Source organism: Halichoerus grypus, chromosome 14 (genome assembly GCF_964656455.1).
Source record: "Halichoerus grypus chromosome 14, mHalGry1.hap1.1, whole genome shotgun sequence".
Lineage (NCBI taxonomy): Eukaryota > Metazoa > Chordata > Mammalia > Carnivora > Phocidae > Halichoerus > Halichoerus grypus.
Window position 1 is genome coordinate 90,254,718 of NC_135725.1, and position 18,056 is coordinate 90,272,773.

An 18,056-nucleotide genomic window follows, 5' to 3' on the forward strand; every position below is an offset into this window, starting at 1 on the left:
TGGCCATTGAACAAAAAGCTTTTCAACCTCTCAATGACAAACCTTTTGATGACACCCTGGCAGAACTTCGTTTTAATAACGTAGAGAGCCAATGCACCCTTCTGCGACGAAAATCTAGTTTGAAAAAACAAGGAGCCGGAAGCTCTGGGGGCACGAACCTATTGGTAAACAGGAGCGCTGACCCCCTTTCTGGAACCGTCCGCACCAACGGGCCCTCTGGCCTCTGAATGCCACCGCCACTCTGAGACTTGCTGGTCTGTTGCGCTCTCTCAGCCGTGGCTTCCTCTCAGGCTGAAAAAGGCTCCTACCTAGTTTCCATAAGGAAATCTTTGTAGCAGTCCCAGCGGAGAAGTCAAAAGTTTGACTTGAAAAAAGGAGCTACTTCAAAAGCATTGTCAGACCGAGGTGAGGGTTCCTTTAAAATGCATAAATTACACTGGGCGCCCATTAATCAACCTATAGGCAGCCCCCCCCGCCCCGTGCGGGAGAGCTCTGGGTGGGGGTGCCGCAGGGACACGCGGGTCCACATCCGGGGGAGGCGAAGCGAATAAAATACACGCTGAATAAAAGAGTAAATTAATGTGTTTATTACTTACTGCCTGGACCGCATGCATGCACGCGTGTGTGTGTGTGTGCGTGTGTGTATGTGTGTGTGTAGAAAAATGAAAGAAAAATGTAGAGTTTTTTTTTCAATAATAAAAAGGGAGTTGCACTGCGGGGCCCCTAAAGCTTGTGAAAAATTAAACTCGACGGATTCAAACTGTCCTATTTCCACTTCAAAAGAGATGAGGCACTGAGCTCTTCCCAACTTGTCTTCAAACGCCCAGCACCCTAGAAAGTTTCTTTAAAAAAATAAAGGCTCCTGTTCCCCCAAGCACTGTACCGGTTACTGTACCCACCGTCTCTTCCTCTTCTAATTATACCCCTGTGAGTCTATTAATCAACTGGTAAATTATTTAGAGAGCCGCGCACTGTCTTGAGCCGGTACAAACACGCGGCGCGCAAAGCCCTGCTGCATCCGGGCAGAGGTCCCTCGGGGTCCCGCCTCCGCCCGCCGCCCGCCCAGGCTGCGCCGAGCAAAACAAGCAATCCGGTGCCGCTTACCGACTCAGACGGGAAGATTTACTTTGTCTTTCAACTCGGCAACTCCTTGCAAGTTTGTAACAAAAGAGAAAAGCTGGTCTATTGTCGAATCTTTAGTGTGCATTTAGTGCTGAGAATATTAATTCCCCCTAAAAAGGACGGCAGGCAGCTCGGCGGACCTCTGATCCTCGGCCCCTGGGAGGCAGACGCGTGGAAGGCTCCGGAAACGCTCGTGATCATGCCAATTTGGGGCCAGTGTGGCTGGTGTGTGTTATGGGGGCTGCGTTTGCTGTGGCGAGGGCTCGTGGCTGGAAAGGGTGCAAATGAGCCTCGAATTGCCCCCCAAATCTCCCGCCACCGCTCGGGTTCGCTCAGGCCAGGAGGGAGCCTCTCCAGACAGCGGTGTTTAGGAAAGAGGAGGGCGTGCGGGAGGGGGCACAGGGAACACTTGCTAATGATCTGTCTTCCCTGTTACTTTTCCGCTGCATAGGGACCGGCACTCTTCGGGGAAAGTTATTACGCCAATTAAACAGCTGTTTTCTTACCTGGAAGTCCGTATACACCTGGCGTGTGCACCAAGGAGTTTGGGCCTTCGGGTAACTGAACCGCTTTAGCTGCTGGGGGTGCCGGCCCGGTGGGTTGGTGACAGAGGTGACGGGACTTAGGAGCCCGCTGTAATTTGGCCGACAGGCCGGCGGGCAGGTGTTGGAAGGGACAGCTCTCTGTGCCTCTCCTGGAGAGCCTCCTAGAGGCTGCCTCAAATGCCTCCACTGGGGACGCGCCCGCACTGGTGGTCCCCTGACCTGACAATCCCAACAATGCGGTTGGGTCAAGGTGAACTCTCGCACATTTAGGGCAAAGACTGAAAGACTTTTTACTTGTTTCGTACCCACGTGAAAGTGACAGGAGCTTCCCGGCAGCTAAGCCCGCATGATTTAAGGCCCAGCCCTGTGTGTCGTGCGCAGCCCAAACTCCCGTTGCCTGTAATGGAGGTTGCCTGCATAAAGAACACGGCGTGCAGAACCCTGGGGAATAAATTTGTTCTGTTCACTGCAGCTAGAGTCGGGATGAGTTTAGGAGGTCAGACCTATATATTTCAAAGTCCGGGACACAGAGGAAGCATCTCCCCAACCTCTGTCCACGGTGCGGTCGCCAAGAGCCTAGGATCAAGAGATTTAGGATGGGCTATGATGGGCCCTGGAGCCCTCTGCCCAGTAAATGTGGAAAGATGGGAAAACAACAGTTATTAATTTTGCTGCTGATTCCAAAGAAGGAGGTGTTGGCAGCACCTGTGAGGATGGAAGAGAACATAACTCAGTCTGCAGAGGTTGCGACTGGGACATAACATCATGAGGCCCTGCAGGGGGGACTAAGAGGAAGTGGCTCGTTGGGGGGAAAGATGACATCTGGATCTATTCTGCTGCGCTGGCGATGGTGGTGACGGTGACCACGAGGGTGGCCGAGATGCACCACCATCACAAAGCTGCGCGTCTCTGGGGCTTGCAGCTCCAAGGTGAGCGGAGAGAGGGCAACAGCCCGTGATGGCAGGGTCCCAGTGAGAGCCGGGCAGGAGGGCTGGCTTGCAGGCCAGCAGCCAGGGGCACCGGGCAGAGTCCCCAGCGCGGGAGGTCTGGTACCCAGACGGGTACTGTCCAGTATGGGAGGGTGGTGAGGTGGGTTTCTGCACTGGGGCGGCTACACGGAGGGATGCTCTGGGGGTGGCGTCGGCCAGCTCTGCCCAGGGTGATGGGGCCTCTGAGCCCCGACGAGAATCTCTGCCCCTTTAGCTGAGCCTCCTGAACCTTCTGGATTTCACATGTGAAAACACATGCAGGGGAGTGGCCAGGCACTCTTCGTGTTCCCAGGAATGCTGCTGGCACCCAGGGCAGAGCTCTGAAGCACGCCTAGGCTTCTGAAGACGGACATCCAACAGGCCCCAAGAACAATGGAGGATCATCACTATCTCGCTCTGCTGGAATTCTGCCAATGGGCTACAAGTGTTGCAGGGAGGGGGTGCCTTGTTGCTCTCAGTATGGAGGGGATACCTTCCGAGCCCAGGGCAGCATCTGGGGGAGGAATTCTGCTCCCCTGCCCTTTGCCCCACTCTTCCCCAGAGAGGAGAGTCATTGGTTGGACTGGCCCCATCCCTCTGGCTCCCATCCTCCAGCTGGCTGGCCCTCGCCCCCAGCGGAGTGGGATGCCCTCCCCATGCCTGCTTCCACTCAGGGTCCTTCCTGGGGAAGGTCTGAGGCCGGTCTCCCTGTCCCCACTGTCAGGGTGTGGCCATTTATCAGGAGGAGGGGTCTCCACTGGCTAGTCCCCAGGCCTGGACTGGGAAGCCATGTCAGGAAGGCCAAGTGTGCCCTCACAGCCCTGCCGTGTTTCCATCTGATGCCCCCAGAGAGGTCCGCCTCCCACTGGGCTCAGAACTCAGGGTGTAGGGAGGTGACCTGCATCCAGGGCCCAGATGGGTGATGGACTCGGCCTCAGGGGGCTTCGGCAGGGCTGCCAACTGCAGTGACTGGCAGATAAGCAAGGCCGTGGTCGGCTAAGCAGAGCCTCAGTGTTCAGTCTGACCTTCCCTTCAAAACCGAGCTGGGTCAGAATCATTTACATTTTCTTCCTGTTTCAGATGGTGGCCAAGCGGGTCCCCGCCAGACCTGGGTGGCTCCGGCAACCCTCCTGTGTGAGCCCCGCGCCGTGGCTGTCTCAGCAGCTTGCACGGCCCACAATGAGACCCCGTTAGTGGCTATGAATGTAAATGCACTCTTTGTTATCCCTGCGAGACCGGGATTAGTGAAACGGCAGAATTTATTGCTTCTGTTAGAAGATACGGTAGTGGTTGCTGTTGTGTCTTTAATTTTGTGGGCAGTGCGGAAGCACAGAGGGCCAAGTCAACAGCAGGGCGCAGAGGAGACAATGGAGAGCAGAGCCCAGCTTTACAGGGACCGGTGCCCCCAGGCTCCTTTGGAGTCACCAAAGAACCCAAAGCAGAAACCAGTTCCACCTCTTGCCCACCACTGGAAAGACCCTGGGGTTTATTTTCAGCAGTCGGGGGAGCAAGGGATCTGAAGGTGCCCCTGTGCTGCTGACTGTGGGGACAGAGGAAGGGGCTCTGGGAGCCGGAGGGGGCGACGAAGCAGACGCTCCCCAGAGCCTCCGGAGGGCGCGCGCACACCTGGAACCCACATCTGGGGGCCAGGACTTCCGACCTCCAGAACGGTCAGGTAACAAACAGGTGCTGTTTCAACCACTGAGTTTGTTGCAGCAGCGACATAAAACGAGAGGTGGCAGGGACACGGAGGACAGCATCCGGCGCACCAGGCAGGGACGGCTCTCCCCCTGCGCTCCATCGACCCTACGGCGTCAGGGCTGTTCGCGAGCCTGTGCAGGTACCAGGGGACTCATTACGGTGTTTCTGAGGGAGTGCAAATTTGGAAACCACCTAAATGCTTACTTTTGGTAACTCCTTATTTTGAAAAAAAGCCAAAAGGACAGAAAAGCTGCAAGAAGAGCCAGAGCTCCCGCATGCCCTTGCCCGAGATCCACCGACCGTGAGCGCGGCCTCATCTGTCCGGTCACGGTCTTTCTCTCTGAACCATTACGTGCTTGTTAGTGGGGAGTTAAATTGTCCTCCAGTCTGTGCAGGGGACGATTTTGCAGTAAAAATTAAAATGATATAAATCTGTGAACTTATTATATTCACCCACTTATTCCACAAATGTTCCTTAGGGTGCCAAGAACCAGCGGCGCCCACGCCCGTGAATGGGGAGTGGCATCGCGGGAAGGAGACAGCTCGGGTGTGCTCGGGCACCAGGAGTCTCCGACAGCGCGCCTCCCAGGCCCCGGGTGTGCGCACCACGTCCCGCCCTGTGGGAACCTGCCCGGGAACCTAGGGACTCCCATCCCCATCTCACCACAGAGAGGCCTCAGGCTCTGACAAGGGCTGCATGGCTCACGGGGGCAGCTCCGGGATCCGAACCAGACAGGGGGGCACCGAAGCGCGCACTGGCTTTCAATCCTGCCTGGAGCTTCCTGCTTCTACTGCCTTCGATTTATACCCTCGTGATGGAGGGATGAACAGACTCACTCGTCCACCTGCCTCTATGCAGATCACCGTGTCCAAAGGAGCTGACCCCACCTCACCTGAACCTCATGCTGGGGGAATGGAGCGTCTTAAAGGGGGCTTGGGAGAGCCAAGCCAGGTCACGGTCCCAGGGGGCCCTCAGCTGATGGGTTAGGAGTAAGCTGCCTGTTCTCGGGCGCATCCCCCAAACTGCTCTACCCAGAAAATGGCAGAAGACAACCAACAAGCCCTCTGCTGGGAGCGTGTCCTCATCAAGGCATGCATCGTCTCTACAGGGCAGCTTTTGTTCTGGGTTTTCTCCACAAGGACACGTTCCCAGCAGACTTGGTGACTGCACAGGGGAGCGACAGTGCTTTAGGCAGGAGAGGAAGATGAGGGTGTGTGCGGTGCACTGCCCAGGGAGGAAACGCCACGTCCAGAGGGGCTCAGATGTGAACTGGCCATGCGGCCTCAGCAGCCTAGCCCCTTCTCCATGGCTCATGGACTCAGGAAATTGACCTAGAATGATCTCACGGGCGCCCTTCCTGGGGTTGACAGAGAACTCTTTCAGACAGTAGATCACAGAGGGGCCTGAAAGGATGATGTGGCCCTGCCTCCCTCCTCCAAGCCCCTGAGGACCAGTGGCCACTCAACCCTGGTATCTGCAAAGCTGTCTGAACTTTCTGGCTCTTGACTTCTGCCTAAATCAGAATACTGGCCCACAGTAATTTTGTGTGCCCAATGATCAAGGACGTGGGCAGCTGTGTGACCTCTCCTGGCTCTCAATTTTAAGAGTTCTCAGTTACGAAAAGCATACATTCTTGAGAAACAGAAATATCCCCAACCTCCAGGGATAACACACCATGGCTACACCCCCGCCCCCCCCGCCCCCCCCCCCCCCCCCCCCCCCCCCCGCTCAGGACGGGGCCCTGCCGGGGAACAAAGGCAGAGCCTCTGCTGACAGGAAAGCCCAGTTTCCATTTCCCAGCTACTGTCCCTGGGGCCAAGCCCCCCGGCGCCCGGTGAGCCTCATCCGGCGCAATCTGCCCCCCGGAGCCCGAATGGCCGTGGCCATTGAACAACGTGTGGCCTACCTGCCATCTCCTTCTGAAAATAGGGCTGGATGAGCTCCCCGAATTTTGACTCGTCTGCTACAGCCTCTTTCAACAGTTGCCCACAGTGGACTGGAGGAGAGAGGAACAGAAAGGCACCCATTAAATTTTCAACAGAAGGAAGAACAAGGAAAAAAAAAAAGCCCTGGTGCTACCTGCTGGGGGAAAAAAGGTCACTGAGAAAAATATAAAAGGGTTTTTCTGAGTGTGTTTGTGTGTCCAAGTGAAAGCAACTATCAAAAAGGACCTGGGGAATAAAAAAGAAGCTGAGGAGGAAGGTGCGGAATGAAAGGAATGCATTTGGCCGAGAACGGATTAAAACTGGATGGTGCAGGGAGGACACGAGGAGAGGAGCCACCTCACAGCCTCCCACAGGGACTCGCTCAGCCCGGAATCGCGACCGCCACTCTGCCCGGAGCCGGGGAGTGACGCGGGGGGAGAGCCGCCCGTTTGCTCGTGTCCACACCGTTGTTGCGCCGGAGAGACCAGGGGAGCTCGCTGTCCCCACAGCCCTTCCCGTGGGCCAGGCGTCCCCATGGGACACCGGCTATGTTTACAGGAGAGATGGCCGCGCTCATAACTAAGGCAGCTCGCTGGGGTTGCCCGGTCTGTAGCCCCCAACCGTCTTCGGATGTATGGCCCGTGCAGACAGGAGCCTTTCTATCGTGAGCCCCATCGGGTCTCCAGACCCCAGCCGTGGCCACCACGCGGGCACCGGCGAACCAGTGCTGGTGGCTTGCACAAACCCAGCCCATGCTGTCTGTCCTTGGCGGTGAGCCGCTAAGAGCCCAAGCTGGAAGTTTCGGCTACGTTTCCATGACGGGTTGACTGCACAGGTTTGCTTTTCTTAACTTTAAGACCAAGGGGTTTTCTTTATATATTAAAGAAACCAAACACCACTCCTAAAATTAAGTGAAAACGGTGAATGTTTAAGAGCACAACCATCACCAAAGCCTCACCTCTCCGGGGGATGTGCTTGACTCACTGTGTGAAGGTCAGCAGTGAACACATTGGAAGTGGCTGGCAGTGCCACTCACTAAGGGAACAGGGGGCATGATGAAGGCCAGCGGTGACTGAGACCTTTCTACGTGCCAAGCACTGTGCTCAGTATGCAAAGGGATGGAGCAACCTGTCCCAGGTCACAGAACCACTAGGCGGCTAAGCTGGGATTCTAACCCATGGCTGTGTGACATCAAACCCACACTTTGCTTCCATTTCTGGCCAGATGTCATACGTACCTTCTGCTATAAAACTGACCAAACTATGTGAAACAACTCTTTTCAGGCACTGGACTGCTGACAGCATGGGGCTGTGACCCTTGAGAGAAGGGAGACACCCCAAGTGAGTCCCACCTGCCCCCTGGATTTCTACCTACAAGCACTTTTCAAACCACAGCACAGCACAGGAGAAGGGGAGACAAACTCAGAACAGCGGGCAGCAAAGACTGGATTGAGAGCTGGGATTTGGGGAACCTGGAAAAGAAGAGAGCTGTGCAGAGAAGTAGCTTCAGAAGTCCTCACGGGGACTCACTGGGGTCTTTGGTCAATGCAAAGCTGCACACGTGGTGGGTGAGACCACCCTCACCCAGGCCCGGCAGAGAAAAACTCCCTCTGAGAAAGAGAAAAAAAAGAAAAACTCAGCCTGTGCGCTGAGGGGGAGGCACACAGTGGAGGGAGATGTTGGTGCTCGGACAGCTGGAGAGAGAGGCGGGGCCGGGGGCCTGGTCAGCTGAGACTCCAGGTATGGGGGCCCACGAGCCCAAGAGGACGCACACTCTGGCGTCACCTGAACAAACACTAAAAGTCAGCCTCCATGGGATCAAGCTGATCCTGCAGCAAATTAACTGCCTGTTAGAACTCAACTCTTAACTCAATATTCTTAAAGCAGAACCACACAATCCAGACTCTCAGCAATGGGGGAACCACAATGTCTAGTATATAATAAAAAACTACTTGAGGTGCAAAAATCAATCAATCAATCAGGAAAGTGTGATCCCTACAAAGAGAGAAAACAGGCTACAGAATCAGATCAAGAGATGACATGGATGTCAGAACAAGCACATGAGAACTATACAACAGCTATTATAAATATGTTTAAAACTGTAAAGAAAAAGATAGTTAAAATGAGTGAACAGTTGGGGAATCCCAGCAGAGAAATGGAAACTATATAAAAGAACCAGATGCAAATTCTAGACTGGAAAATACAGTATCTTAAGTGGAAAGATCCTTGGATAAGCTACAATCCGTGAATCTGAAGACAGGAAAACAGGCCATAGGAAGTATCCAAACTGAAGCAAAGAGAAGGTTAAGGGAGGCCTGAAAAGAAAGAATAGACCCATAGGACCTAGTGGACAGTATCAGTCTCACATATGTGTAATCAGAGTTCCAGAAAGGAGAGAGGAAGAGAGAGAGGGAAGGAGAAAGGGAGGGAGGGAGAGAGAGAGAGAGAGAGGGAGGGAAGAAAGGAGAGAGAGAGAGAGAATGGGAGGGAAGTGGGAGAGATAGGGAAAAATGGAGGGAGGGAGTGAGGAAGAGAGAGGGAGGGACATGAGAGAGAGAGGGAGGGACATGGGGGGGACAGAGAGGGAGAAAAAAATATTTGAGAAAATAATGGCAAGAGAATTTCAAAAACTGAAGAAAAATATTTCAAAATGTGATGAAAAATATCAATCCACAGATCCGAGAATCTCGGCGACCCAAACAGAATAAACATAAAGTAAACCCCACCTTGATACTTCATAGTTAAATTTCTGAAAACCAAAGACAAAGAGAAAATACTGAAAGCAGCTGGGTGGGGGAGATGCTTTCTATGTAGGGGAACAAGGATAAAAATAACCTCCGAGTTCTCATCAGAAGCAACGCAAGCCGTAAGACAATGGGATGACATGTTTAAAGCGCTAAGAGGAAAACACCTGTCAACAGAGATTTCTATGTGTAGCAGAAGCGTCCTTCAAGAATGAAGGCAGAATAAAGACATTTTCAGCAGACGAAAGCTGAATTTGTCACCAGCAGACCTGAACTACAAGAACTGTTAAAGGAAGTTCTTCAGGGGGAAAGAGGATGATATCAGACGGAAATGTAGATCTAAACAAACAAGTGCTGGTATGTGTTGGTACCTAACTGAGCCTTTCCCCCTCATTTCTCCCCTTAAAAAACCAAATAACTAAAGCAAAAATAATTGCAATATATTGTAGAGTTTATAACATGTAGAAATAAAATGTATGACCAAAAATAGCACACAGGAGAGGAGCAAGGCAAGTTGGAAAGACATCCGCTGTGGGTTCTCCTGTTACTGTTATTATTATATACATGTAATAGCATATATATTAATTATATATATTAATAACTCCTGTTATTAACTCAAGGCACACCGTGAGGAATAAATGATGCTATGTGACCCCTAGAGCAACCACTAACAAAACAAAGCAGAGAGATACAGCTGAAAAGGCAACGGAGGAAATAAAATGCATTACTGAACAACATCTGGCTAATCCAACAGTTAGCAGGAAAGGAGGAACAGAGAAGAGGTAACAGCAGGCAAAAAACCAGAATGGTAGGCTTGAAGCCATACTAAAAACTACTTAAAATAGAGATGAACTGAATACTTCAATTAGAAGGCAGAAAACGTCAGACTGGAGTTTTAAGAAAGAAAGACCCAAGTACACGTTGTGTACAAGACACATATTTAGAATATAAGACACAGATAATTTATTTATTTATTTTTTTTAAAGATTTTATTTATTTATTTGAGAGAGAGAGAATGAGAGAGAGTACATGAGAGGGGGGAGGGTCAGAGGGAGAAGCAGGCTCCTCGCTGAGCAGGGAGCCCGATGCGGGACTCGATCCAGGGACTCCAGGATCATGACCTGAGCCGAAGGCAGTCGCTTAACCAACTGAGCCACCCAGGCGCCCAAGACACAGATAATTTAAAAGAAAAAGGACAGAATATATACCATCCAGACACTCATCATAAGAGAGCCGGAGGGGCTCTGTGACTATCGGACAGTACTCTTCAAGGAAGGGCGTTACCCTTCCTTGAAGACAGCAGAGCATTTCCTAAGGAGAAAGGGGTCATTTCATGAGGAGGACACAGCAGTCCTCAGTGTACATGCTCCCAGTAACATGGCTTCAAGTGACTTGAGGCAGAGCAGTAGACTCGTCCACAGTCAGAGATGGAGATTTTAATGTATCTCCCTCGGTAACTGAAATCATAGTAGTGAGAAATCATAAAGGACGGGGAAGAACTGAACACACCGTCAAACATCTTATCCTAACTGACATCAGTGGAGCACTAGACCCACCGAGGCCAGAGTACGTATTCTCTTCAAGTGCACGTGGAATCCACCCATAGAGACCCCATGCTGAGCCATAAAAAAGTATCAGTAAATTTCAAAGGACTGAAACCATGTAAGGTACGTTCTCTGAGCACAATAGAATTAGAAATCAATACTCCTCCCCCAAATCTGGAAAATTCCCAAATATCTGGAAATTAAGCAATACACTTATACATAATACTTAAGTCAAAAAAGAAACCATGATGAGCGTCCGACTCTTGGTTTCAGCTCAGGTCGTGATGTCAGGGTCATGGGATCGAGCCCCATGTCAGGCTCCGCGCTCTGCGTGGTCTGCTTGAGATCCTCCTTCCCTCTGCCCCTCCCTCTTGTGTTCCCTCTCTCTCTCTCTCAAATGAATAAATAAATTAAAGAAAAAGAAACCACGAGGCAGGTAAGAAAATATTTTGAACTGAATGATAAAACGCAACACATTAAAATTTTGTGAGATGCAGCTAAAGAAGGGTTTAGAGGAAAATGTAGAGTGTCCAGGGCTTATATTAGGAAAGAATGGTTTAAAACTCCTGCCTACAACCACCTCGCTCCACAGTGTCCTGTGAAGAAAACACCGTAACAGTCTCCTCTCTCCTAATGGCTCCCAGCACCAAGGCTCCGGACACAGTCAGACCTGGACCTACATTGGGATAAACTCATCTCACCTTGTTCACTCCCCTCCCCCAGCCTGGCCGTGCACCTGGATCCTTATGTTCCACTCTGGTTCTTTCTACACCTTTCCTGCACTGCGTAGGACACGCACTCAATGAGGATGGTTATGATATATGTATTTTAATTAAAAAAAAATTTAAGTAACCTTTACACCCAACGTGGGGCTCAAACTCACAACTCCGCGATCAAGAGCCGCATGCTCTACCAACTGAGCCAGCCGGCTGCCCCTATGATCATGATATTTTAATAAAATTCTTCATGGTGGTCTCTGGTTAGAAAACTCATGCTCATTGCAAAAAAATATCAGAGTTGTATAACATGCCACTGTACAGAGACAGACAGTTTGATGTGTGGATGTTCCTTCAGATGGTTTCTGAGCGAACGCTAACACACTTTTTAAACAAAAATGAGATCATCCCCTGAACACTGTCGAATGACTGGCTCTCCACCCCCTCCCTCATTAAACAACAGATCACGGACATCGAGTCACTTTACAGGTTTCTTTTTAATAGCTGCCTCTTCGTTTTAACTAATAATGACATAATTAGTGCTCCAGTACATGGGTTTCTGACAGCTTACCTAACTACCCCTCTTATTAACAGAGTTTGGGTTGCCCGGACTTTCGTGATGCTCCCTCACATGTTGTTCAGTGTCTGAGGGTTTCAGTAGAATCGAATCCACACAGTGAAGTCACTGGACACCAGGATTTGCGGGGTTCATACCAACAGTGCCTCTGTCTTCCAAACAGTTGTGCCTTTTTATATTCTCACCGATTGTAAACCCAAGTCTTCCAATCAACCTTGTGGCGTAAACGTTGGGTTGCTTGCTTGTTCAGAGCTGTTTTCCTGTCACATGGGGAGACAAGAGCCGAGCTGGGGGTGGCCACGGGGGAGCAGGCAGCTCTAGGAGCCCTGGGCGCTCAGAGGCCTCTGCAGAGAGCCCTCCGTGGACAGCGCCTCTGCCACCTGGGGCTCCCTCAGACGGGTTTACTGAATTCTCGGGATGTGCTGTACTTACCAAGAATGCCTTCGAGAAATGTGAACTTTCTGAGTTAGCTCAATTACCGAAAAAAGCCCCCAAATGGCTCTTTAGCTACAAAGCAGAAACCGTGATGAGCTTTCCTGTTTTCATTTTTGGGAGAAATCTAGGCCTATAATTTCATTTTTCGTGATTGGTACGCGGAAAACAATGTAAAGTGAAAAATGTTTTTCTTGAATGTCTGCATAAACAGCATACGGCACAGTGAGGGTCACTGAAATAAGGCTGCGTGCTGTATTAAGGTATTGTGTTGCGGGTTGAGGCTTTTAGAGGTGCCCTCCACTATTCCCGCCCTTGGCGCCACAGTCCCCTACATATGCACGTGGGTGCAGGGGCAAGCAGGCAGGTGCTCACTCTTACCCAGGAGCCACGACCACAGCTGCAGATTCAGCCTTATAATACGTCAAGAGGTGAAACCCAAAGAAGGAATTACCTGAACAATTCAGTTTAAATTAAAAAAAAAAATCCATGCAAGCAAAAGCATTTTTCATCCTGAGGTGTCCAGAGTGTTTTTCCATGCTAATCGAACCAGAGTATGACTATTTAGTGTTTTCACAAGACTACTAATAGGACTAACACTGTTTTTCATTACTCATCAGAATACTCAGTTCCCTAGCTTCACGTTATGGGTACGATTTTTGTTACTGACTCCTGTCAGTGGCTTCGGGATTTTATACTGGAGGAGACCCGCTTGAAAAGTGTCTTTATTGAAAACTTGATCCTCCCGGGGTGGCACATACATATTCGTGTCTTTTTGCATACACATGTATTTGTATGGTGTATCTGCAGAATTTGGAGGCATGTACATGCATGTTTTTATATTTGGGGCGCAGGACTCTTTTTTTCTTCGTAACTAGAGGTGACTTGGGCTTGTGCAGCATTTCCTGGAAGTGGTGTTGGTGGCGAGGGTGGTTCTTGCTTCTTCCTCCTTTCCCCTCCTGTCCTCCGGAAGGCAGGCTGGCATCCCTGCCCGCCTGGGACCACCTTGGGACAGGCCTGGAGAACTGATTTCAATATTTTCTCTCCTCCTGGTAAAATATTTATTGAAACTGTACGAGCCAGGAGCCCTCGTCTGGTTCAGAAATTGTTTGCCTACAAGCACGCTGACCTGGGGTGGGGGGCTGGGGCGGGTAGCCAAACAGGACCGAAGAAAAGAAATCAACAGCAGCTCTGGATTATACAAGAACTGTGGCTTTGCAGGGAGGCCGCGGGGGCTGGAGGATGAGCCCCTGGTGCAGAACCACCACTGCTCCAAAGGCTAGAACAAATGAAGACTGAAAAATGTGCTGGCTTTTTGGGCTGCGAACATGTTTTTAGTGGTTAATGTTTTTATGGCCATGTTCTTTGTGAGGAACAAAGCTGCTCCCTGCAAAGATGGACTACCTGAACATTGTTGACAGCAGAGAGCAAGAGGAGAAGTGAGACTGATCTCCTCACCACCCCCCTAAGGCTGGAAAGCTTGGGAGGGCAGGGGGGCTGGGGAAGGTTCTGGAAACAGGGTGCAGCCGGGGCACTCACCGTTGACGAGGCCGTATTTCTGGGCCAAGAGGGCCGCCTGCAGACTTTTCCCACTGCCCACGGGCCCACAAAGCAGCACCCGTGGGGTGAACGGGGCATTAGATCGATGGTTGGTTTGGACATAGGTCAGAGCTGGAAAGAGAGGATGTGAGGATAGTAAACTCAGGTCCTAAAGAAAGGGAAAGCAGCTTACAGCACCTGTGCTCAGGCTCTTTTAATGGCAGTGATGATTACTCTCACTGACAGGTGGAAACCCTCTGTGGGGCAGCGAGCAGCCACGGGGCGGGGCCATGGGGAAGGGGGAGGATTTCCGATTCAGGCCTGGGCACAAAGGCGGACGGGGCCGTGCATCCCCAGAAGCCACCCTCGGAGCACCGTCCACCCTGCATTTACCTCCTGGGTTGAAGGGGGGCGGGGTGTGCTGTCGGGTGGCTGGTCTCAGGACAAAGGACGCACACTGTTGGGTTGGGATGTTTCCAAACTGAATCCGGGCTGTGCCTCTAGCCTGAAGCCCAGGACCAGGCTGGTCTCCCAGTGTCAGATGCAGACTTTGATAAATGCATCAGGCCTTGCAGGGGCCTCACGCACGGGGACTCCTAAAGGACCCGGGAATTGGTAGAGAATAATTTCAGCTGTGCTCCAGTGACCCCAACTTTGTCGGGAGTCTCCAAAGAGGCAGTGATCAAATAGGTCCCGGGAGTGGGCAGATGCAGCCGCGCGCCTGGCCCATGGCGCGTCCCGGCATTTGATGAACAAAGAAGAAGGGACACATGGGGCCAGCGTCCCCAACACAGAGGTGGCTGCACCATGGGGGGGGCCGGATGCCAAAAGCTACAGAACATCCAACAGGTCACCCTGACCTGAGCAGCTGAGGAGGCAGTTACGGGGCAGCTGCTTGGCACCTGCTGAGGCCGAGGGCTGGTGCCAGCTCCCCAGCCGCCCACATCAAAACAGGGTCTCCCTCCCCAGCCTCGCCTCCTGCCACGGACCCAGACCATCCTGCGCAAGGTCAGCCATGCACGGCCCTCTGATGGTTGTCCTGCTCTCAGATGGGTTCCGCCCTGGCAAGGGGCTGAGCCACCATGCCGCCTTCAGGGAACTGGCCCCCCTAAAACAAGGGACAGGGGCTGTGGGGTTTGCCAACCTCGCACCCGTGACATTTGGGGCACATCCACCAGGTGCCAGGAGCACACTTCTGAGTTGTAACAACCACAAATGTCCCCGGGGTGGGAGTGGGGGCAAACAAGAAGCGAGAAGCCCTAGGATGTTCTCTGTATGGATTTTGACCTCTCGAATCTTTGTAGGATATTTAATTGGAAGGATCATTATAGATACCACAATTCCCCTCGTCTTTAGAACTAAGGGCACAGGTAAGTTAATCGACTGTCTTAAAGGTTGTGATATTGATCATCATCATCATAACATCATACACACCAGCTTGTGTTAACTGCTAAGCTAAATACTCTGTGGGCGCTATCTCATTCCATTGGTGCAACATTCCCACGAGAGATGTATTATTCTTGCCCCATTTTGCAGAGAACTGGCAGGGCTGGGGGGACTCTCCCAAACCCGCTGCCTAGGTAACATTTTCTGCCCCCGAGAATAAGCTGGAGGAAGCCATTCCAGCCCACCAGAACTGCCATGATCCGGCACATCCGAAATGCACAAACACTACGGGCAAAGCAGCCTGCTTACAAATGATGCTTAATTTACAGTAAATAACTAAGTTAATTAGAAGTAATGATCCCCCAGATAGTCTCAACATCTAATTATTCTTTTTAAAAATATGTGGTCGCTGGATGCACTGCAGAGAGATTAAAAAAACAACACAGAGAGAATTTTGCATTCCAATTTTCAATTTATCTGTCTGCATTATTAATTAATAATAATTAATATGCAGACACTCACATTTTTATTTACAATTCCAGGCATGAATTCTTTATGAACGATCATATGAACTTTTAAATTTAATTAAGTAATTTGGAAGTAATTAATGTGTAAATTCAGAATCATGCCATAAGATAAATGTGGTGGTTGTTTATCTTCAGAGCGCAATGCTTGCTACTAAAGACCCTTCCGAGATGCAAAACCACTGGAAAACGGTCCGGTATCCACAGCCTGGTTGTTTTAGCGATATTTTCTAGACATCCCCCTACGGGTTGACTGACACCCTCGGGGAGTGAGGCTGTGCCGTCCCTGGGATCTCAGTGGAAGTCCACAGCAGGTGGGGGCCCAGGGAACAGCCAGGCCAGGGAGCTCAGAAGCACCTCCCCACCAAAACAAAACTCTTCTTAAAGAGATTTGAGAGAATATACCAAAAAGGGCCGTTGTCAATGGTCCAGTGTCTTAGACAACTGTGCCGGCATTTTTATTGTGTCATTTACCCAGATTGCATAGAAGGGGATCCTTGGATGTGGAGACTATTATAAACTACAATTCAGCTGCTCTGGGATAGAATGATTCTAGCTTTCCCTGGCCTTTTTGGACAGGACGTTGAGTCCCAATAGCAATGATGTCTGACGTTACTGAGCTCTTCTCTGTACCAGCTGCTGGACTCACGGCTGTGGATACGTGATTTGCAGACTCCCGTGTAATCCTCACCCAAGCCGATGAGGAAGACATGATTTTTGTTCCATTTTAGGGATGACAAAACTGAGGCCAAGAGAGGTAAGAGAGTTGCTGGAGAGCACACAGCTGATGTGTGGTGGGGATGAGATTTGAATACAGGGCCCCTGGCTCCAAAGTCTCAGGGCTCAACCTTTACCTACACACACACACACACACACACACACACACACACACACATGCACGCACGCACGCACCTGCTCCAGCCACTTTCCGTGAACCTTTGTTATTGTTCCAACGACAGTGCAGTGGTGGGCGTGGGGCTGCTTACCCCTGCCCTAAATGGACTCAAGACCCTGAGTCGTATTGCAGGTTGACACTGGGATGCGGAGGGTTGAGGTGCATGGGAAACCCACTGCTGTTTGTGTTTACCCTGGTAGAAGACGTCCACACACGGCTGGTCAGCATTGATGACTTTCAGGATTTTGGGGTAAGCAGGGAGGATCCTGATGATGTTCCTGTGATATTCCAGCAGTTTCTGTGCCGTCTCCAGCTCCGAGATGCCCCCTGGCACCATCAGTCGGTTCCGAATTTCAGATTCGGAGGGCCAGTCAAAGGTGGTGTGATAAATCTCTGCAAGGGGGAGAGGTACGTGGTCAGAGTCACCTGCCCAGAGGGCTCCGAGGCCACTGCTGCATCTGGCCAGAGGTGAGCCATCTGGGGGCCAAAGCCTGTGAGGGTCCTAGGGGTATTCATCCCCCCTAAGCTGTGCAGGATGCGCTTTGGCTCTGGAGCTGCTCTTACATCTCTATTAACAATAACAAAAGGATGAGGGGGCGCTAGCGTGGCGCTGTCAGTTGAGCATCCGACTCTTAGTTTCGGCTAGGGTCATGATCCCGGGGTCGTGGGATCGAGCCCTGCATCGGGCTCTGTGCTCAGCGCAGAGTCTGCTTGGGATTCTCTCTCCCTCTGCCTCTCCCGCTCGTGCTCTCTCTCTTTCCAAAACGAATAAATAAATCTTTAAAAAAAAGAACAAAAGGATGAGGATTCTCAGCACAACAGGAAGGACAGTTGTGGCTTTTGAGTGCTCACTCTGCTGGGCCACCTGCATACGCTTGTCTTCACAGCAGTCAGATCACAAGGTAGGTCTCAGCCCAGGTACAGGTAAGGAAACGAGTCTTGGCGACGTTAGGCAACTCATCCCACATCGCACAGATGGAAAGGGCGGGGCCGGGGTCCATAAACCCAGGGCTGTCTGCTGCCAAAGCCTAAGGCCAGAGGTCAAGGGCCCCGGGCCCCTGCTGAACTGCCTGGTCCTCGAGAGCTGAGACCCACCTCAACCAGCTCAACATCTCCAGGGCTCCTTCTTCAGCCCCAGGGACCTCCAACTCCCCCTCTGCTGGAGTTTATCACCAGCCAGGTGACTTCCTGCTCCCAGCCCAGCCTGCAGCGTCGGAGCCTCTGTGGCCCCCATGGGGCCCTCTGCAGGCACCCCAAGTGGAGAAGGCTCAGTAAACGGTGGGCGATGATCATGGATCACCGATCGTCTCTGAAACTCCATGGAGTGGGGTGGGGCTGGAGATGGCATACCTCTCGTTTGAGGGTCGATTCTCTTCCCCAAGTTTCTCTCGATCAGGACAGTGTCTGGAGCGCTCAGCACAACTGGACAGAAAAGGAA

At 51.5% G+C, this 18,056-nt stretch overlaps 1 protein-coding gene across 8 annotated transcripts in view; it reads right to left on the reverse strand.

Moving 5' to 3' along the window:
- The window catches only part of AK8 (adenylate kinase 8), a 116,686-nt gene that overhangs the window by 56,336 nt on the left and 42,294 nt on the right, over positions 1-18,056 (reverse strand). For all 8 annotated transcript variants that reach the window (XM_036107852.2, XM_036107859.2, XM_078061972.1 and 5 more), the window contains 4 exons: positions 17,969-18,040; positions 16,811-17,011; positions 13,814-13,945; positions 6,244-6,333 (listed from right to left, as the gene is read on the reverse strand). In XM_036107852.2, coding sequence (XP_035963745.2) covers positions 6,244-6,333; positions 13,814-13,945; positions 16,811-17,011; positions 17,969-18,040 — 495 coding nt within the window. The remainder of the gene's footprint in view (positions 1-6,243; positions 6,334-13,813; positions 13,946-16,810; positions 17,012-17,968; positions 18,041-18,056) is intronic.